The following is a 22,524-nucleotide window of genomic DNA, read 5'->3' as shown; positions in this document are numbered from 1 at the left end:
CAACCAAATTCCACTTTTGCTTAAAAAAATAAGATTGGCTTAAAGCAGCTAAAATATTTCAGTCATGTCCAAAACAGTCATCTGTAAACTAATAAATCAAGCATGTACCTTAGCCACATCATGTGCCATTCGTTCTGCATCCAGTGTGGTGTTCCTCGTTAGGGTGGCATTTTCCTTTGCAGGTTCTAGCATCTTCTCAATTTGTTTGACCTTCTTCCTGACTTCAGACAGGACCTTTTCTTCCAAAGGTCTTTGCTTCTTCAGTGCAGCCTTGGTCTGAGCCTTCTTGTGGGGCCACTCTCCCACCATATCTAAATGCAAGATGTGACATTTTTTTAAAGGGAGGCAAGTTGTTCTAAACGAGTCATTGTCTCCTGGTTGAGGACTGATTGTTTCTGCATGTTGTTTTTTTTTCAATGTCTTATCCAGACTGTCTAAGCAGAGAAAATCCTCTAAGGTTAACTTGATCCATACTCAATATTTTGTTCAGAAATTTGACTTGATATGATTATATGATTATATTTTCCTCAAAAATATGAGAATCTGACAATCAATCCTTCTGTTTTCTTTGTATTTGATACTTTAATTTAAGATGAATGATTCTTTAACATTTAATAAAAGGTAAAAAAGGGTCTTACTTTCTACTTTTCTATGCAAAGAAATAGCTTCTGATTCCACTTCTTTCCCCATCACCACAGATGTCAAAGCCACAACATTTGCCTCCTGAACACCCCCCTGCAGCTGCAGAAAGAGTGGATAGAAAAGAAAAAAAAACATTTGTGAACCGAAATCTAAACATGACACAAAACCTCTCTATGAGCAATGTGGATAAACCTGCACAACCTTTTTATTAGTTTGAAAGACAGCTGAGTGTTTTTACACTCAGCTCTGTGTCAATACATATTTCAGTGGCTGAGTGTGGTATCATGCTTTATACGGCAATACTAACATGACAGCAAGAGTAAACGAGATCCAAGTATTTACAGTATATTATTAACTACCAAGATGGCAGTTGTTCAGTAGCAAAACTAAATACTGCTTATTAATATTAAACTATAATGGACAGCACATAAAAAGGTTTCTAGAAAGTATGTCCGATCTGATCCCAAGAACTGGAACAGGGATAATAATCATAGCATTTTTAAATTATTGTTGTTTCAGTCCTTGACTAAACTTAACCTCGTATAACTGTGATTGGTATACTGTGTACTTTACAGCTTGCACAATTATTATATAAGCCATGCCTTTATTTTGTCAATATAATGTATCTGGTTTAGACCACAATAATTTATTAGTATGGTATAGGGCCTCCTTTTGCGGCCAACACTGCATCAATTCGTCTTGGGAATGACATATACAAGTCCTGCACAGTGGTCAGAGGGATTTTAAGCCATTCTTCTTGCAGGATAGTGGCCAGGTCACTACGTGATACTGGTGGAGGAAAATGTTTCCTGACTCGCACCTCCAAAACACCCCAAAGTGTTTTAATAATATTTAGATCTGGTGACTGTGCAGGCCATGGGAGATGTTCAACTTCACTTTCATGTTCATCAAACCAATCTTTCACCAGTCTTGCTGTGTATATTGGAGCATTGTCATCCTGATACACGGCACTGCCTTCAGGATACAATGTTTGAACCATTGGATGCACATGGTCCTCAAGAATGGTTTGGTAGTCCTTGGCAGTGACGCGCCCATCTAGCACAGGTATTGGGCCAAGGGAATGCCATGATATGGCAGCCCAAACCATCACTGATCCACCCCCATGCTTCACTCTGGGCAACAGTCTGGGTGGTACGCTTCTTTGGGGCTTCTCCACACCGTAGCTCTCCCAGATGTGGGGAGGTGGACTCATTGGACTCATCAGAGAACAATGCATGTTTCACATTGTCCACAGCCCAAGATTTTGCTCCTTGCACCATTGAAACCGACGTTTGGCACTGGCATGAGTGAGCAAAGGTTTGGCTATAGCAGCCCGGCCGTGTATATTGACCCTGTGGAGCTCCCGACCAACAGTTCTGGTGGAAACAGGAGAGTTGAGATGCACATTTAATTCTGCTGTGATTTGGACAGCCGTGGTTTTATGTTTTTTGGATACAATCCAGGTTAGCACCCGAACATCCCTTTCAGACAGCTTCTTCTTGCGTCCACAGTTAATCCTGTTTGATGTGGTCCGTCCTTCTTGGTGGTATGCTGACATTACCCTGGATACCGTGGCTCTTGATACATCACAAAGACTTGCTGTCTTGGTCACAGATGCGCCAGCAAGACGTGCACCAACAATTTGTCCTCTTTTGAACTCTGGTATGTCATCCATAATGTTGTGTGCATTTCAATATTTTGAGCAAAACTGTGCTCTTACCTTGCTAATTGAACCTTCACACTGCTCTTACTGGTGCAGTGTGCAATCAATGAAGACTGGCTACCAGGCTGGTCCAATTTAGCCATGAAACCTCCCACACTAAAATGACAGGTGTTTCAGTTTCATTGTCCAACCCCTGTACGTCACAAGTTGAGTTAGCAACACGTGATTTTAAAAACAGAGAGGAAGCATGTTAAAATTAGCCTAGCATTCATTAAAATTTCTGTGTACACATATGAGTGCACTCAACAGACCCCTGCAACAGCATCATAAAGTTCGCAGGTGACACCACTGTATTCAGACTAATGATGGGAAAAAGGGAGAGATTAAGTACAGGGACAAGGTGGAGCTGCCTTCTGAGTGGTGTCAGTAATTTGCTTCTACTCTCCAGCAAAAAGAAGGAGGTGGTTAATAGCTTTTAGAAGCAAAAAATAGACATCCATCCAACAGCCTTTCGTTTTTTTGGGAAAGGAACTGAAAGACAACCTAACCTGGGGGACAAATACCAAGCAGCTGCTGAAGAAGGCTAAACAGAGACTTCATTTCCTGAGGGTCCTGTGAATGAACAATCTCCCACTAAAGTTTCTCTTAGCCTTCTATCACTCATTCTATCAAGAACTTACTGACTTACTTTTGTGGGTGTGGTTCAACTGCACAGCCTCAGTGAGGTAAGCCCTCCAAAGGTCTATCAGGTACGGAGAAACTAATCGGCTGCCCCCCACCCTGGAAGAACTCTACAGTTGCTGTTGCATCACAAAAGCCAGGCTCATTAATACATTTGCAACACAACCAGTAGCTTGACCAAGTCAAACCGCACCTTAATCTTGTTATTGAATGTAAATTATGATGACAATAAAAATATCATATCTTTATATATCCGAACCCCAACCTCCCAATAATTGTTATTTGTGCATGGAAACACAAACATAGGCTGTCCTCCAACCATATGTCATGGGCACTCAAAGTAAGTCCTACATTTCTTGAGGTTTCAAGCAAAAACATGGCACTGCCAAATCTTCTACCTTTCTAATATCCAGATATTGCAGAGTAAAAGGTTTCATTGGGATATGTACCCCTATTTTTGACAGAAAATTCACTTTTCATCTTATCGATTAACCTTAAAAAAGTAGACAAACAATAGTGTATAGCTGCACCAACTTAGTTTTTTATTGAAATTAAATATTCAAAAGCAAGTGTTCAGTATTCAACAACATTTTAATCTAAAACTCCAAATTTCTCAGCATTTTTTTTTTGTGTTCACTTTGGGCTGTATATAAGCTTACAACAGATGAACACATGAAGCTGAAGTATATATGTGCATATAGTGTAAACATTTAGGTTTGAAATAAACATAACATGAGGTTAGTCATTAACTTTTACATTTACAAGAAGAAAATATTATGCATGATTCAGCATACTTACCATTTTTATTGTGTCTTCTTTTTCAAAGATTTTCTTTGCTGTCCTTTTTACTGACTCAGTCTCCTTGCTGATTTTATGGATGAGATTTTCTGTGGTCTGAATTTGTTGGTCCAGCTCTTCTGTTTGTTTCAAAAGGTCCTCAATCAGCTTAACAGTAAGAGAAGATGTAAATAAGCAGAATTTTATTTTAATATAAAATATCCAACATGTGGTTTTTCTCAAGAGGTCATATGAGCCCATACTAATGTTTGATTTTAAATCTATGACAAAGAAAATCTAAAACTGAAATTTTCAGTTTGCAGTATTTTGTTTGCCTGGAGATGCTGCAGAGAATAATCACCCCCCTCTGGAACAAAATGTACCTTTACGGCAGTAGCCTCTGCCAAATTATTATTGTTTTTGTCCAGTTTGGTTTTCTTTGCTTGCCAAATGTTAAATGAAGAGGAAAACGTCTCTCCTACTACAGCTGAGCTATACAGAGCTTTTAGGTTATCAGAGATAGATCTATGTTAATAGAGAGCATTTGTGTACATCAAATTTTAGGCCTTGAAGCAGATTATAATTTGATTTAAGCTTGGACATTGACTGGGTCATTCTAACACATAAATGAGTGTGTACTGTGTGTTAAGCGTTTATGTCCCCCTGAAAAATAGTTTATATAATATTTTATATATTATAAATTTATATATATAAATAATGTGGCTTTTTTATATCTAATCTTATTTCTTGTGCTGCACAGCAGCAGCTAGATCTGTTTTGTTTTGTTGTACAGTGATGTATAATGACAATAAAAGCATTCTATTCTATGATCCTCAGCTGTTTTGGGTTTGGTTTGTGTTTTGATCACTTCTGAGTTCTTCATTATTTTTGCAAGTTCTTGCCATACTCAGCTTATTTCTTGATGTTCATTATTGTTGGAAAGGTTTTGCCACAGAACTTAAGTTCATTTAGTTTCTTATTGTGTTCTTCCCTCTGTGCATATTAGTGTGTTCTCTTATTGTCAGCATTAAGCTTTCCCCCTTGGTTTGTAGTTACTTTTGTTTCTAATTCAGCTCTGTCTATGTTAATTAGTCTCCTTCCCTCAGTCTCCATGTTCTCTCTTCTCCTCAGCCGTTCCATATTCCCTCTGATTAACTTGAATGCAATGTCATTCCCCACCCTTCCCACAGTATATAAGTTGACTGATTTTCATTTTTCTTTACCGTTCCTTCCATTACACTACCTGTGCCACATGTCCTGCCATTCCTGCAATTTCTCCTGTAAGTTCTGCTATTTTTACTGATTGCTATATTTTACTTTTTATTGTTAGATTGAGCTTTGTATGTTATACTTAATTTTCTTTTTACTTCAGTATTAGGCTTCTTAACCGTGACCTGAGTCCGAATGTCACTACTATTAACTCCATGAGTCAATAACAATGTAATTAGCTTGTTATCTAAGTTTCACAATGTTGCTTTATGATAGGATGATGAAATTCCCAGTCAGAATTTAAATCATCACAGAGTATTCTTCTTGATTTTTCATCTGGGACCTCAGAAAATTCATCTTCCGAGTTAAAAGGAATGCATCATTATCTTCCCTGCTTCTGAGTATCCGTGTCCTTGCTGAAAAACAACATCCCCACAGGATGATAATAGTGGCATACTCTAGAGAGTGTGGAAGCTGACATTGCTGGAGATTTGCATTATTTCTCCTCTACACTCATTTAGATGTAGACCAGAAAGTAAAATGTTGGGATCATCTGACCACAACACATAATTTTTGGGATTTTTTAGAACCAATACAAAATTTTTGTCTTGTCACCCTTGTCGCACCTGAGCTGTGGATCTCTGCAGCATCCCCAGAGTTACCATGGCCCTGCGTGTTTTTGAATCACACACAGGTTGATTGTATTTACCAATTACGTGCTAATCATGGGAAAGGCTACTATGGCTCTTGATAAAGTGTGAGTTACTTTGGAGATTAAAAAGGGAGATCTTCAGAGATCTCCTTCTCTGTGGTCTGCGCTCCAGTTAACCTGACTTATATCGTATGTATTACACCAGTCCGGCCAGAGAATCAGTCACTCATCCGTCAATAATGCAACAGTCTAAATTCTAGGCTATCTGGACTGACCTGTGCAGTGTAGTTGTCCGGATGTGTTTGGTTGAACTCAGTTTGGTCCATCTCTGATGCTGTTCTGATATCCATCAGAGCCAGCTGATGTAAGCATGATGTGATGTTACCCAGAGCAATCTTAAAAGCAGCATCTTCTTCCTCCAGGGCCAGATGTTCAGATACAGTACTATTTAGCAGCTCAGTGAGGTTTTGCTTCTGCTGCTGCATTCGTGTTATTCTGGTTTGAAAGGAGTGAGCAAGAAGGGACGATTACTCAAGCAAAGTAATGAAGATAAAACTTAGCTTGAATCCAGATGTGTTACATTCATTTGATGTGTGAAAATGCCAGCAAGTGATGTTGTACTGCAGAATCATTAGTGCCTTGTATTCACTGCACATATTCAGCACCTTTCATTGCAATATTTTGACTTGGAAACCCTGTGCCTTTATTGATATTGATGTAACACGGAGACTCTGTCTGAGACTCGTGAGTAAAGAGGAGTAAGGAGAGTGACACTATGCAAAGAAAGTGTGATGAATAATGAAAGGTGTTAGACACAGTGCAGGACATGTCAAAATTGCCATTTTTATCCGCTTCACAGCTGTAATCATATCCAGTCTATTTTAACTCAACAAAGCAGGTACACAAATAGCACAGGCAGTTCGTCTCGGCTGCTAAGCCTTCATTTCCTCAGTAATTAATTAACACATTTGGCAGAGTGCAGAAATCCTGTGATATACCAACTAGATTTTGTGCTTGTTACATGGCTATATAGTTTTTATACACTCATCTGGGCAATGTAATTCAGTTTCATTAAATCCTAAATGGTAAAAAAAAATACTTGAAGGTGATCAGGAACCACACCAATGAGGCTCATAATGCCAAAATACAAAACGGAATTCGTTTAACAGTTTACAAAATGCAGCAGACCCTAAGCATTGTTTGGGAACTGCAGCAGTGTGTCTAAATAAAATGTTCTCAATGTAAAAAAAGACTACACAGAAAACTCAAGGATCACTTTGAAATAAATATAAAATCACAGAGGACTTGACCTGAAGTCACAGAAAAATTTCAACTGAAAAACTGACGTGGCAGGCTAGTCCAATTTGCAGACAATGTCATTGCAGCAAATTGGTACTCAGACGTTTGTATGAACCCACATACTTGTTTGCATGCCTGACAACGTCTGGGCATGGTCCTTATGAGATGAAGGATGGTGTCCCAGAGATTTTCTATAGGATTTAGATCGGGGGAGCATGGTGGCCAGTCAATTGTAGCAATTTTATAATCAGAAACTGCTGGAATGCTCTTGCACATGAGACCGGGCATTATCATGCACCAGGAGGAACCCAGGACGGACTGAACCAGCAAATGGTCTAACAATGGGTCTAAGGATTTCATCCTGATACCTAATGGCAGTCGGTGCCATCGTTGATCCTGTAGAGGTCTGTGTGTCCCTCCATGGATATGACCCACCACCAATCATGCTGAACAATATTGCAGGCAGCAAAACATTCACCACAACTTCTTCAGACCATTTCACATCTGTGCCATGAGCTCAGAGTAAATCTGCTCATCTGTGAGCTGGTTGCAAGTGCCAAACCTGCTAACTCTGGTATTCTCTGGCAAATGCCAGTCAAGCTCCATTCCCTCTGCCAGTGAGCACAAGGTCTACTAGAGGATGTTGGGCCCTCAGGCCATGCTCATGAAGTCTGTTTCTATTGGTTTGCTCAGAGACATTAATACCAGTGGCCTGGTGGAGGTTACTTTGTAGGGTTGTTTCAGTACTCATCTTGTTCCTCCTTGCACAACGGAGAAGATATCTGGTCCTGCTGATGGGTTAAGGAGCTGAAATCCACAAACAGGATCCTGACGTAGGTTCCTGTGGAGTCCAGGTGCCGGAGGATGAAGTGAAGGGCTAAGTTGACTGCATCGTCTACAGACCTGTTGGCTGTGTAGGCAAACTGCAGGGGGTCCAGGAGGGGGTCGGTGATGTCTTTTAGGTGTGAGAGCACAAGGTGCTCAAAGGACTTCATCACCACAGAGGTCAGGGCGACGGGTCTGAAGTCATTAAGCCCTGTGGTCCTTGGCTTCTTGGGACTTGAGTCAGCATGTGAAACAAATGTATTGGGCTTGTGAGAATCTTTACCATGATTCTTCTTCATAGAACAAAAATGTACCTATTCCTGTGTTTTGAAAACTTATTGTTGATTTAGTCGACCATAATATTCTCTTAAAAAGGCTGGAATATGCTGTAAGGATCAGGGGAACAGGTTTAAATCTCATTTGTCTGACAGATTCCAGTTTGTTCATGTAAATGATAAATCATCTTTAAACTCCAGGGTTAACTGTGAAATACCACAGGGTTCAGTACTTGGGCCAATTCTCTTTACCATATATATGCTTCCAATAGGTAAAATTATCAAGCAGCATAGGATACATTTTCACTTTTACGCTGATAATACTCAGCTTTACTTATCCATAAATCCTGATGAACCCAACCAGTTAGATAGACTACAAGCATGTATTGAAGATATAAAAACTTGGATGACGTTACATTTTTTGCTTCTAAATTCAGACAAGACAGAAGTTGTCATCTTTGGACCGGAGTCTTTAAAAAAGAAACTACTTTGTCAATCACTTAACCTGGATGGCATTAAATTGACCTTCGATAATAAAGAAAAACACCTTGGTGTTACTTTTGACCAGGATATGTCATTTAAATCCCATATTAAACAGGTTTCTAGGATTTCCTTCTTTCATCTCCTGGACATTGCCAAAATTAGAAATATCCTATCCAGGAGTGACGCTGAAAAACTAGTCCATGCATTTGTTACTTCAAGGCTGGACTATTCTAATTCTTTACTATCAGGATGTCCACAAAATGCAGTTAAAAGCCTTAAGCTGATTCAAAATGCTGCAGCAAGAGTTCTGATGAAAATTAAAAAGAGAGATCATATTTCTCCTATTTTAGCTTCCCTTCATTTGCTCCCTGTTAAATCCTGTTAAATTTAAAATTCTCCTCCTCACATATAAAGCCCTTAACAATCAAGCTCCATCATACATCAGAGATCTCATTGTTCCATATATTCCTAACAGAGCACTTCGTTCTCAGACTGCAGGTTTATTGGTGGTTCCCAGAGTCTCTAGAAGTAGAATGGGAGGCAGATCCTTTAGTTATCAGGCTCCTCTCCTGTGGAATCAGCTCCCAGTTTTAGTCCGTGAGGCAGATGCCCTGTCTACTTTTAAGGCTAGGCTTAAAACTTTCCTTTTTGATAAAGCTTATAGTTAGAGATGCAAACACATCCTCCATTTCTGCTACCTGTATGACCCCTTCTCTTTTCCAATGGTTATAATCAGTCTGACAGAGAGAGGTATCCCAATCCTTGTGGTTTTTAGTATAACAATGACCATCAGTGGGACCCTTTGTGGGGTGCCTTGAGACGACATTGTTGTAAATAAGCGCCGTTTAACTACATAATCTGAACTGAAACTATCTCTGTAGTTATGCTGCTATAGGCTTAGGCTGCTGGAGGACATAATGACAACTTTCACCCTCTTCGCTACATTCTCACACTACTCTCCAATTTTGCATTATTTGCTGTTATTTCAGCTTTTAACTTTGTTCTCTCTTTTCTCTTCCTAGAAGCTACACCTGGTCTGGCTCTGTGTCTACCTGTGACACCTTTCTGGAGAGGGGAATCATCCGAGCTTCTGCTGGCAACAACTTAACGCTCACCTTCTACAGATGATCCACATGGCCCTGTCTTTTAGTGTTTAACCCTTTCTCTCTCCTAGACATGGCGATTGACTGAGCTTTACTGTAACTAATTATATGTGCTCTCTTTCAGACTCTAACCTTGAAAACTGGCTCAGAGTTTATCTGTTCTTTCTTTCTAGGTGAAACGACTAAAGGAGCTACATCCATTAACATTTACTTCTCCTTCCCATAGAAAGGACTTCTGGATCAGTGCTTCTGTGTTCTCTTTGTGTCTCTGCTCTGTTCTTACAAACCCCCAGTTGGTCGTGGCAGATGGCCGCTCACACTGAGCCTGGTTCTGCTGGAGGTTTCTTCCTGTTAAAAGGGAGTTTTTCCTCTCCACTGTCGCTACATGCATGCTCAGTATGAGGGATTGCTTCAAAGTCAACGCCAGTGACTGTCCACTGTCGCTACATGCTCATCCGGGAGGAGTGAATGCTGCAAGTCACTGATTGGATGCAATCTGCTGGGTTTCCTTAGATAGAAAAACTTTTTATCCAATTTGAATAAAAAGCTAACTCCGACTGCACTGTTCAATTGTTAGGATTAATTGGAATGTACAGGTCCTTCTCAAAATATTAGCATATTGTGATAAAGTTCATTATTTTCCATAATGTCATGATGGAAATTTAACATTCATATATTTTAGATTCATTGCACACTAACTGAAATATTTCAGGTCTTTTATCATCTTAATACGGATGATTTTGGCATACAGCTCATGAAAACCCAAAATTCCTATCTCACAAAATTAGCATATTATTAAAAGGGTCTCTAAACGAGCTATGAACCTAATCATCTGAATCAACGAGTTAACTCTAAACACCTGCAAAAGATTCCTGAGGCCTTTAAAACTCCCAGCCTGGTTCATCACTCAAAACCCCAATCATGGGTAAGACTGCCGACCTGACTGCTGTCCAGAAGGCCACTATTGACACCCTCAAACAAGAGGGTAAGACACAGAAAGACATTTCTGAACGAATAGGCTGTTCCCAGAGTGCTGTATCAAGGCACCTCAGTGGGAAGTCTGTGGGAAGGAAAAAGTGTGGCAGAAAACGCTGCACAACGAGAAGAGGTGACCGGACCCTGAGGAAGATTGTGGAGAAGGGCCGATTCCAGACCTTGGGAGACCTGCGGAAGCAGTGGACTGAGTCTGGAGTAGAAACATCCAGAGCCACCGTGCACAGGCGTGTGCAGGAAATGGGCTACAGGTGCCGCATTCCCCAGGTCAAGCCACCTTTGAACCAGAAACAGCGGCAGAAGCGCCTGACCTGGGCTACAGAGAAGCAGCACTGGACTGTTGCTCAGTGGTCCAAAGTACTTTTTTCGGATGAAAGCAAATTCTGCATGTCATTCGGAAATCAAGGTGCCAGAGTCTGGAGGAAGACTGGGGAGAAGGAAATGCCAAAATGCCAGAAGTCCAGTGTCAAGTACCCACAGTCAGTGATGGTCTGGGGCGCCGTGTCAGCTGCTGATGTTGGTCCACTGTGCTTTATCAAGGGCAGGGTCAATGCAGCTAGCTATCAGGAGATTTTGGAGCACTTCATGCTTCCATCTGCTGAAAAGCTTTATGGAGATGAAGATTTCATTTTTCAGCACGACCTGGCACCTGCTCACAGTGCCAAAACCACTGGTAAATGGTTTACTGACCATGGTATCACTGTGCTCAATTGGCCTGCCAACTCTCCTGACCTGAACCCCATTGAGAATCTGTGGGATATTGTGAAGAGAACGTTGAGAGACTCAAGACCCAACACTCTGGATGAGCTAAAGGCCGCTATCGAAGCATCCTGGGCCTCCATAAGACCTCAGCAGTGCCACAGGCCGATTGCCTCCATGCCACGCTGCATTGAAGCAGTCATTTCTGCCAAAGGATTCCCGACCAAGTATTGAGTGCATAACTGTACATGATTATTTGAAGGTTTACGTTTTTTGTATTAAAAACACTTTTCTTTTATTGGTCGGATGAAATATGCTAATTTTGTGAGATAGGAATTTTGGGTTTTCATGAGCTGTATGCCACAATCATCCGTATTAAGACAATAAAAGACCTGAAATATTTTAGTTAGTGTGCAATTAATCTAAAATATAAGAATGTAAAATTTTCATCATGACATTATGGAAAATAATGAACTTTATCACAATATGCTAATATTTTGAGAAGGACCTGTACGTACCTGACTGTTGTGAAGTGCCTTGAGACAACATGTGTTGTGAATTGGCGTTATATAAATAAAACTGAATTGAATTTACTATTTGTGTATTTGACCTTTTCTCCTATCTTCATTATAATGAAACTAGCACTACAGCTCTATTAAATGCTGTCAAGAAGCATTTGAACCGCCATTCAATTCAATTCAGTTTTATTTATATAGCGCCAATTCACAACACATGTTGTCTCAAGGCACTTCACAACAGTCAGGTACATACATTCCAATTAATCCTAACAATTGAACAGTGCAGTCGGAGTTAGCTTTTTATTCAAATTGCATCCAGTCAGTAACTTGCAGCATTCACTCCTCCCGGATGAGCATGTAGAGACAGTGGACAGTCACTGGCGTTGACTTTGCAGCAATCCCTCATACTGAGCATGCATGTAGCGACAGTGGAGAGGAAAAACTCCCTTTTAACAGGAAGAAACCTCCAGCAGAACCAGGCTCAGTGTGAGCGGCCATCTGCCACGGCCGACTGGGGGTTATCTTGTATATGTACAGATTTATTAAATGAATATAATATTGTCAAAACATTTATTTATTTCAGCAACTTCATTAGTAAGTGAAACACATTATATTAAATAATTCCACACTGATTGATATTTTCAAGCCTTTATTTCTGTTAATTATGATGATTTTCTGCTTCCAGGCAATGAAAACATGATAAATATGTTTATAATATTACATCAGACCAATAAAAAACATATTTTTATTACAGAAAGGTGGGATTTTTAAAAGGTATGTTTCATACCTGCTTAAAGATTGCTATTTAAAAAAAGCTCCCTTTGACAAACAATTCTTACATTAATGGAACACAATAATTTTTTAATATGACTGTATAATACCTCCAGCTTTCAAATGCATTATTTATTCCTACTTTTAAAGACTGCACTAAAGGAAACTTCAGTAATAGTTTGCATTTGAAATGTGTAGAACCCAGTTGATGAAAAAACAATTGTATATAATTTTTTTAATCCCCCTTTGTAATGCAGGACTAGTGTCATATATATATACAGTCATATTAAATAAATTAGAATATTAGTTTCAAAGAGACTCATTTGTCAGATTAAAATAACTTTTTGAAAGTAATCTTTATGCAGGTAATAAACATACTTTTCATTAAGTCCACATTTCTGTATTAAAATGTTTGTTTTTATTGGTCTGATGTAATATTGTAATCTTAAATGTGTTTTTATTAACTGTAATAAGAAAATGATCGTAATCGACACAAATCTGTCTGTGACAATAATCAATATACTGTATTTCACATAGTGAGTTTAGTTACTGAAATGAATGAACTTTTTAATAATATTCTAATTTAATAAATACAACTATATATATATATGTATATATATATATATATATATATATATATATATATAACATAAATTCCTCTGACCTACATTTCATACTTGTATGGAACTAGAGCCATTTGGACATAATCTGATTTTTCTCCAGTACCACTGATGTTTACATTGAGCTTGACTTGGTTGAGGTGAGTTATTTATTTAAGTGCAGAGCAAGCTATGCACCTTATTGCTGTTATTCATTGATATCAAGTTTTGGCTCACTACCTTTTTCTTCTGCAGCTGCATGAGAAACCTTAATGTTACAAAACAGAGTTTAGTGATTTTTGGTACCAACATGTGAACCAGAGGCAGTGGTTTCTACTTAGTAGAAAACCACTGGTTTTGTGTTTTAATGGAAAATTAAAAGAAAATGATAAAAACTTTATGTTGCATGAAAGCTGATTTTCCTCATCTCCAGTCACTTAAATGATGACCATTTAGTGATTCTGAAAAGCACAGCAAAACCTCCAACTACCTAAAAGCATTTAACAGCCAGAAGCATACATTTTTAGAAATTTTAGGCCGGCGTTACACCCGTTTTTATCCTTTTGATGATGTGGTATGTTTACCTTCTGTGATTCTTACAAGAAATATAAATGAAATTGAAAGACCCCCTCATTAATAAAATAAACATTCAAAGATGCAAAGTGTTACATTCTTTCCTAGCTACTGGATAAAAACACTATTTTTCATTAGTTTAAAAAACTATAATGCTAAAATACCTCACTGTTCAGGCTTGGTGAAGCAGAGACCTGAAGGTCCATTTTTAGAAACAGATTGAACACTTTAGTCCCTTTCTGGTTCGATAGCTTCCAAACAATAAAATGCCTGGTAAAGTATCAACACATGGGGAAATATGTGTGGGAAAAGCAAGTTAATGGTGCCCATCTGTGCTAAAACTGCTCACTTTGCATCCCATAAAGTGGTTGTCACACACACATACATGGGGATGTGCAGCACTGCTCCAATGATGAACAGAACTCTCCCAAATCAAGCTGACTTCTGTTAGGAGGGGGTAATCAATTTTGAGGTCCTCGCTTCTTTGCTCTCATCATGGCCACCGGAGGGCTTTTTGCATCATTCTGTCTGGCGTTCAGGATAATCCTCAGAGCAATCACACGCTAGGAGATGCAGCAAGCGTGCTGCAAATCCAAGAGAGCAATAGGCTTACAGCGAAGAGAAGCTGTCCCCCCTGTGACTAAATGTCTTACTCCTAAACTCCAATGTGCTTAAAAAAAGTTGCAGTGAAAGAGAGGGCTTTGGGTCATAATGCGAGGATAGGTACACTTTGTTGGAAATACAGCGCAAAAGCTGGAAAATCCAGAGTTGGGCGGCTTTTTGGGTTTATTAGTAAAGACTGTTATGTGACCACCATAAGCATTCTCTCTGCTTGTGTTTCATTTTTAAGCTTGGGTTTATGATTTAATTTTATTGTTCTTGCTTACTGCTCTGTCAGATTCCTGATGTACTCCTCTGTGGAGCTATCCTGCAGTAGATCCATCAGGAGGTTGAAAGCCTGCTTTGACTCATGTACCGCCCTGCTGGCTATGGCCTCAATGTGGTCCGCCGTTTCTCTGTGACTGCAAAGAAAGAAAGAAAGAAAGAAAAGGGGATAAAGGGAAAAGAGGAGAAAAAAAAAGCATGCAGCATAGAATAATAGACCATTAAGATTGCCTGAGGTGAGGTGAAATAGATTTCAGCATTGATGCTTTCCCCTTACTGGATCTCCTGGCCAGGTTTCTGGAAGAAGCATATAATAGAACTGCGAGCTCTGAGTGGTCGAGAGCATTGACTCGCTGCGGTGTAACCGCATTGTGAGTGACAAGCCCAAAAAAGCAGCGGAGCAGAGATCCACAGATTACTGGAATAACCTTTGCTTTTAATTGACCACTAAAAGCCCATTGAACAGACCTACCGTTTCATTAGGACCTGGGAGTCATTGACCATTATGCTCCATTTGTTAGGTGCTGACATGGCTTCAAAAGAAATGATCTGTGAAAATGATAGGGAGGAAAAGCAAGTGAGTGGGAGGTCTGGCTTTAAACTACTTTTACCGTTTTAACATAATTATGTAATTATGTAAACAAAGGATTTTTCCACCTCTAGGAAAATAGTTACAAATCTTTGCCAAAAGGGACATTTCAAATTTGATAATCAACTATTGCAATGATCCTGTCTATTGATTGATTGATTTATTTTTATTTTGTTGCTCTAGTGGCCTTTATTTCACAGTATATCGACAGGCAATGGACTGAGCGAGAAGGGGGAAGACATGCAGCATAGGTCCCAGGGTTGAAAATCGAACTCTGGACGGCTGCGTCGAGAATTCATAGCCTCTGTATATGGTGCAAATGCTCCAACACTACACCTCGTGCCACACTCCATGATCCTGTCTATTTAATTACACACTCACTGGACACCTTATTACATTTACTTGTTTAATTGCTTGTTAATATAAATAGCAAAAATGCTAATCAAATGCCAGCGGCTGAGTGGATTTAATCATTTAGATGTGATGAAGTAGACTTGATAAGTCCAGAAAGTTCAGACTAGGGAGGAAAAGCAGATTTATGTAAGTGGCTTTAAATGTGTTATGGTTGTTGTTCTTGCAAGATGGGCTGGTTTGTGTAACTCAAAAACTCTTGGTCTACTGGGATTTTCATCTACAGCCATCTCTGAGGTTAACTGAGACTGTGGTGAAAATGAGATAATATCCAGTGAGAAAGCTATGTGGATGTTAAAGGTCAGAGGAGAATCTGCAGACTGTTTTTTAGATGACAGACCAACTATAGTTCAAGTAACCACTCATTACATGATGTGCTCTCTCAAAAGCCCAATATATATGAGCTACAGCAGAAAGACAACAACTGAGGCCACAGCTATAAGCTTATAACAGGAAAGCGATGTTCACCAAAATTGGACAATAACAGGTTGGAAAAATGTTGCGTGGTCTGATGAGTATTTGTTTCAGTCTGGCCATTGAAATGTTTAGTCAGAATTTGGTGTAAACAATAAAAAAAAAAAACATGTACCACCTACACTTGTACAACGGTTGCTGGTGGTGGTGCAGTGGGGAATATTTTCTTGGCTCACTTTAGCCCACTTAATATCAAATAAGTATTGTTTAAACGCCAAAGCCTTCCTGAGTATTGTTGCTGACCATGTCCATCCCTTTATGACCACATCTTATGATGGCTACTTCCAGCAGAATAATGCTACATTTTACATACCTCAGATCCACCCAAACCAATTTCTTGAGCATGGCAATGAGTTCTCTGTACTACAATAGGATCCACAGTCACCAGATCTCAGGCCAACAGAGCACCATTGGATATGGTGGAATGGGAGAGTTACATCATGGTTGTGCCACCGACAAATCTGCAGAACCCGCAAAAGGCTATCATGTCACTATAAGAGCATATATTGAATCTGATGAATGTCGAAGGCACTGCTGAACTTATGCCACAAAGAACTAAAGCAGATCTAAGTGTGAAGTGGCATCCAAGCCGGTACAAGCAAGGTGTACCTAATAGAGTGGCTGGTGACTGTATGTTATTTAAAAGTATGCAGAAGTGTCGTCCAAATAAAAATAATGTCCACACAGCTGAATGCAGAGTCTTTTACTGAGTGACATCCAGCAATTTGTTTGGAAAAATCCAAACAAACCAAGGGAACCACAATTGACACTGTTCAGTTCTTTACTCAATTTGGAAGACTGCTTGTCTATTGATTAGGATGTAAACGGCTGCTGCACGTGATGAGAACTACAGAGTTCCAGTTTGTATATGCAAGCACAAAGACAATCATAAGAAAGGGAGTAGCTGCTAAGAATCAGAAAAAGGCAGACCCAAGATTCAGCCAGACACAGCACTGAAAGTTTAAAAGGTTTATTCAGCCACAGGAAAACGTCACACAGGTAACACTCCTCACAGCTTCCAGGAATCACTGAGGCAGAAAGAGGGATTAGTGACTTGTAGTCTCTCCAGATTTTGCAGGGATCAGAAAAGCCACTAACCTGCTTTTGTCTTGAGCGGAACTTGAAACCCAGAGGGGAAACCTCAGTGGGCGGCAGGCGGTGATCTCCACAGCACAGGTAAGAAGTGACTCCAGGCTGAATAATCCGAGGGCTAGGCTGGCTCAATAATCCAAGGACAGAAACAGGGTCAACGATCGGAACAAGAGGCGTCAGGCAAGGGGCAGGCAGAGGCATAAACCAGATGCAGGAAACATGGTCGACAACCAAAATCCAAATAGTCCGACAGGGAGCAGGCAGAGGCATAAATCCAAAAGGCAAGGCAAGGCAAGGTCAAGAACAATGATCAGACAGGAAGGAACGCTGGATATCTACTCACACGAATGGCTTTCAAAAATCTGGCCCCGTCTGCTTGTCAGAGTCGGTATATATCAGGGAAGACACAGGTGTATGGCATGCCACAGATTGCACTACACTGCAGCAGCCACCAGGTGCATCTAATCTGCTGATTGCAGCCAAGGAGACAGGGTAGAACAGACGTGCCAGAATCATAACAGTAGCACTGTGGCATGAAAATGCTCCCTGATCAGTTTAAATAAGATGGCAGGAGTATCCATACAAGTTTCCTGCAAGGTTTAGGCAGACAATGAAAGGCCTCCCGGTGTGTGAAGAACAAGTTGTTAATTTGAGAGTCCATGAAAGACTGGTTAAATTTTTGCTTTTGGAGAGAAGAGTTTGCCACTTGGTGTTGGTAGAGATAGCGGAGTGGGGTCTACTATTTGTTAACCTGAAGCATCCAAAAATAATGAGAAGATCATAAGCATGACTGCCGTAATAATTTGGGGCTCTATTTATTTTAAATGTTCTGTATTGAGAGTTGACTGATAATACAACACAAGATTTAATCAATTAAAAAATAACAAGAATTGGTGCATGAAGATCATCTCCCAATTCCAAAGAAGTTGGGACATTGTGTAAAAGATAATAAAAATGGAATACAATGATTTGCAATTCCTGTTCAATCTATATGCAACTGAATACACTACAAAGAGAAGATATTTAATGTTCAAACTGATAAACTTTTGCAAATATTCAATCATTTTTAATTTGATGCTTGCAATACGTTCCGAAAAAGAAGTGAAAAAAGCAAACAAAAGATTGGGAAAGTTTTGGAATGCTCAAAAACACCTGTCTGGAACATTTCACAGGTGAACAGGTTAATTGGAAACAGGTGAATGTCATGATTGGGTATAAAAGAAGCATCCCCAAAAGGCTCAGTCATTGATAAGCAAGAATGGGGCGAGGTTCACCACTTCATGAAAAACCGTGTGAGCAAATAGTTTAACAGTTTAAGAACGATGTTTCTCAACGTACAATTGCAAGGAATTAAGGGATTTCATCATCTACACCCCTCAAACGTTTCAGAGAATCAGGAAAAAATCTCCGCACGTAAGCTGCAAGGCTGCACACTAACATTGTGACCTACAATCCCTCAGGAGGCACTGTGTTAAAAACCAACATCATTCTGTTATGGATATTACCACGTGGGATCAGGGATACTCTAGACAATTATTGTCAGTTAACACAGTTCGTCATTGCATCTACAAGTGGAAGTTAAAACTCTACCATGCAAAGCATAAGCCATACATCAACAACACCCAGTTAGCCCCCGGGTTCTCTGGGCCTGAGCTCATCTGAGATGGAATGACGCAAAGTGGAAAAGTGTGCTGTGGTCTGATAGTCCACATTTCAAAATGTATTTGGAAATCATAGACATCGTGACCTCCAGGCCAAAGAGGAAAACTATCCGGATTGGTATTAGCACCAAGTTCAAAAGCCAGCATCTGTGGTGGTATGAGGTGTGTCAGTGCCCGTGGCATGAGTAACTTGCACATCTCTGAAGGCACTATTAATGCTAAAAGGTACATACAGATTTTCAAGCAACACATGCTCAGGTAAGGCCTGCCTGCAGGCCAGACCTGTTTCTAATTGAAAACATGTAGCCCATTATAAAGCAGAAAATACTATAATGAATACCCCTGTTGAGCAACTGAAATTGTACATCAACCAAGAATGGGAAGGAGTTCCATCTACAAAGCGTTAACAATTAGTGTTCTCAGTTTCCAAACACCTACTGAGTGGCGTAAAAGGAAAGGTGATGTAAAACAGTGGTAAACATGTCCATGTCCCAGCTTTTTTGGAACATATAACAAGAATCGAAATTGAGTATATTTACAAAGAAAACAAATAAAGTTTACAAAAAAAAAAACAATTAAGTTAATCAGTTTGAACATTAAAGCTGAAATAAACCCAATGTAATAGCATAACTCCGCTCCCGGACAAATTTTGAAAAATTACACCGAGGTGGGCTGTCCCAAGGGACACTGAGGGGCACGGCCAAGTGTGGGGAAGAGCGGAGGGGGTTAATTGGTGGCGTGGTCAGGACAAGGGATAGTGGAGGCTAGCTTAATTTGATTATTAAAACATAGAGAGTGAGCAGAGTGAGGTTGGTAGTATTGCCATGGCGAGATCGTTTGACAAATTGGTCCATTTTCTGAGAGGTAATGTGGTTTTAGCACCATTGTTAGATATTTGACTGCTATTATCAACAAAAATGGTAAGTTACTTTAAATTGGTTGGTTTCCTGGCAAGTACAAGTGTTAAATAGGGGTAAGGTGGGCCACTGAAAAAGGTTAATGTTAGGCTGTTTAATTATGTAAAATTTTTTAAGGTGTGTTTAAAGTCGCCTCTTCGGAACACTTGACTGTTTCAAACCTCGAGCTCTTGGCTTGAGGTGAGGTTAAAGAATCTGGAGGTAGTCCCACCTTCATTACTCCATCCATTGTGCAATGCACCAGCAGTATTTGTAGTGACTCTTTTATCTGAGGTTGACTGCTGGGTTAGATGGTTGCAACATGGACACAATTCAGCAATGATCCCAAACAAACATAAACCTGGTTTTGTAAGGCTTATATTAAGCTTCCTGAATGGTTTTCTAAAGCCCCAACTGCAAACCTAATAATAATTTGTGTACTTTGCTTAAAAAAATGGGTCAGTGCTAGACCAACTAACCTAATTGAAATCTGCCAGCCACTCTACTGCCAATGGGAGTAGTCAAATATCCATTCAGAATGATGACAGAATCACGTGGTCGAAGTGTAACTTCACATGGAACATTCATAAAAATATTGGTGGGTGTATGTATTTATTTGAGAGAGATCAATTAAATTTTGTGCACTCAGCTCTTGATTTTAAAATGTATTAAAATTGTTTGTTTGATCATTGCCTTAAAGATGAACATAAAATGGATCAAAATTAATATGACGTGCATGCAGCAGGATGTTTTTTTTTTTTTTAGACATGTCATAAAATATGTGATGTGTCATTCTTGTTATTATCACTGTTTATATCTAAATATCTGAGGCTACCGATAAGACTCAGGGCTTTGGTCAGATATAGCAATGAAATGCATTACATTCTGTCCCTCTAGGTCATACATGATTTTTTGAAGTACTCTATCTAGGTATATTTAAGCTTTTAATCCAGCTTTACCATGGAGCTATCTCAAACATGCAAACTACACATTTAAAGAATTTCGACCTTGGTCAGGGAGTTAATCTGTTGCATCTACTTCTCTTCCCTCCCTTGAGTATTTCCACACCTTGCTCCACTGAGGGCTGCACCCTCTGTAGCAGTCTGTCACCCACCTGTATATATATACTCTTCGCTTACTGCCATGAATCTGAAAGAAAGAATTTTTCTTGCAGAGGACTCTTTTCCAGTCACCTTCTGTGAATTGCTGTCATGTCTTACCAAATTTCTGCCAAATCTTTCCCATCCTGACGATGGTTTAGAAACTATAATTGTCCTGCAAGACCACTGCCTCATGGACTTCTTCTGACGGGACAATTTGCTGTTTGGATTCCAGCATTATTTTATTTTAAAAATTGATGAAGTTGCTCTTCTCTCAGTGAACAAAGCTTGATGTATTGATTTTCTGATGCCGCACTCAATTTCAGTGTGCCTGATTGTGCCTTGGATGCAACCGATCCATTTGTATCAAAAGTGTTTTGGAGTGCAATGCAGCCTTTAGAAACTGTCAATACACCTGTAATAGGACAGAGGAGACCCTGCTTTGCTCGGAATAACAATAGAAATACAGACACTTCCACTTAAATCTGGCACTATACTTCCCTCCATGGAAACATGTTTTCTTTCAAAGGAACGTATATGCCTCCTTTTGTTTTTTCTTAAACCTGAGTAAGGTAAATTTGTGTTTCTTCAACAAAAATAAACTGAGTTTGTAACTAACATTCAAGTCAACGGGTAAATGCAGCAAAACGTAGGATGTCCACTCAAGTGTAATGTTTCCTACAGTCACATTAGACTCTCAAAACAAATACAGAAGATCCACAATAATCAGAATTAACTTAATGAACAAATAAATACATACATATTTAATAGATTAATATATAAAAAGATAACTAAATGGAATAATGAAATATATGTAGCAAGGTGAAAGGTGTGTGTGTGTGTATAGGGCAGCAAGTTAATAGTCATGGCTATATACCCCCTGAGCCCACCTTTGGTGATGCTTTTGTTTCTGCAAGCCAACACCACAAATTGCTGATACTGAGCATCTGTGCCACCTACCACATTGTCCAGATCCAGTGTTGCCTGCTTCAACTGATCCCCGGATGACCTAATCATCAGCAGAATTTCGGTGAAGGTTTGACACGCTCCTCTACGTTTCTCACCCTTCCTCCCATCCTTCCCCTCTTTCCCGTCTTCTTCCTCCGTCATGCTGATGCTGCAGTTCAAAGCAAATGTAATGCCATGCAGCTGAGCTGAAAGTGCGCCTGCTGAAGCTTCCAGCAAGGAAAATTGTTTTATGAAGGCCTCCCGTGCCTCTGGAAGAACAAAGCAAATAAAAACCGCATTAGGCCTTTCATGGATTATTTCACAGAGAATGTTATTCTTCCCATATCCTTTGTAGCTCGCAACTATCTCGCTTTGTAAACTCTCATTTACCGGGGTAATTTGTGCAAGGACTTTCTTCCCTTCTTTCTATCTGCTGAAAAGAGAAAAAAAAAAAACCATAAGGGAGTCTGTTCAAAACCCAACACCTCTGTCAAACTCACTTTGTAGTTTATGTGGTTAATCTGACTGGCTGTTAAAGCGAGTAGTCAGGACTACTGACACTGATTGTACTCACCTCCCGACTCAAGAGGCGAGTACGATCTGTGCAATATGTGTTGGTGGTTGCTTCATTTTATCTCTTCATGTTATAAAATAAAATTTTAAAAATGCGTATGCCCCAGTATGGCTTATTTTTCCTCGTTGTGCC

General features: G+C 39.7%; 1 protein-coding gene across 1 annotated transcript in view; it reads right to left on the bottom strand.

The window, feature by feature from the left end:
- The window catches only part of lamc3 (laminin, gamma 3), a 224,770-nt gene that overhangs the window by 8,452 nt on the left and 193,794 nt on the right, over positions 1 to 22,524 (bottom strand). The window contains exons 19-25 of the mRNA XM_047372964.1: positions 21,831 to 22,087; positions 15,120 to 15,196; positions 14,650 to 14,784; positions 5,900 to 6,119; positions 3,785 to 3,931; positions 639 to 741; positions 109 to 311 (exon numbers count right to left, since the gene is read on the bottom strand). Coding sequence (XP_047228920.1) covers positions 109 to 311; positions 639 to 741; positions 3,785 to 3,931; positions 5,900 to 6,119; positions 14,650 to 14,784; positions 15,120 to 15,196; positions 21,831 to 22,087 — 1,142 coding nt within the window. The remainder of the gene's footprint in view (positions 1 to 108; positions 312 to 638; positions 742 to 3,784; positions 3,932 to 5,899; positions 6,120 to 14,649; positions 14,785 to 15,119; positions 15,197 to 21,830; positions 22,088 to 22,524) is intronic.

Source organism: Girardinichthys multiradiatus, chromosome 8, assembly GCF_021462225.1.
Source record: "Girardinichthys multiradiatus isolate DD_20200921_A chromosome 8, DD_fGirMul_XY1, whole genome shotgun sequence".
Classification (NCBI taxonomy): domain Eukaryota; kingdom Metazoa; phylum Chordata; class Actinopteri; order Cyprinodontiformes; family Goodeidae; genus Girardinichthys; species Girardinichthys multiradiatus.
This window is presented reverse-complemented; position numbering and strand designations above follow the sequence as displayed.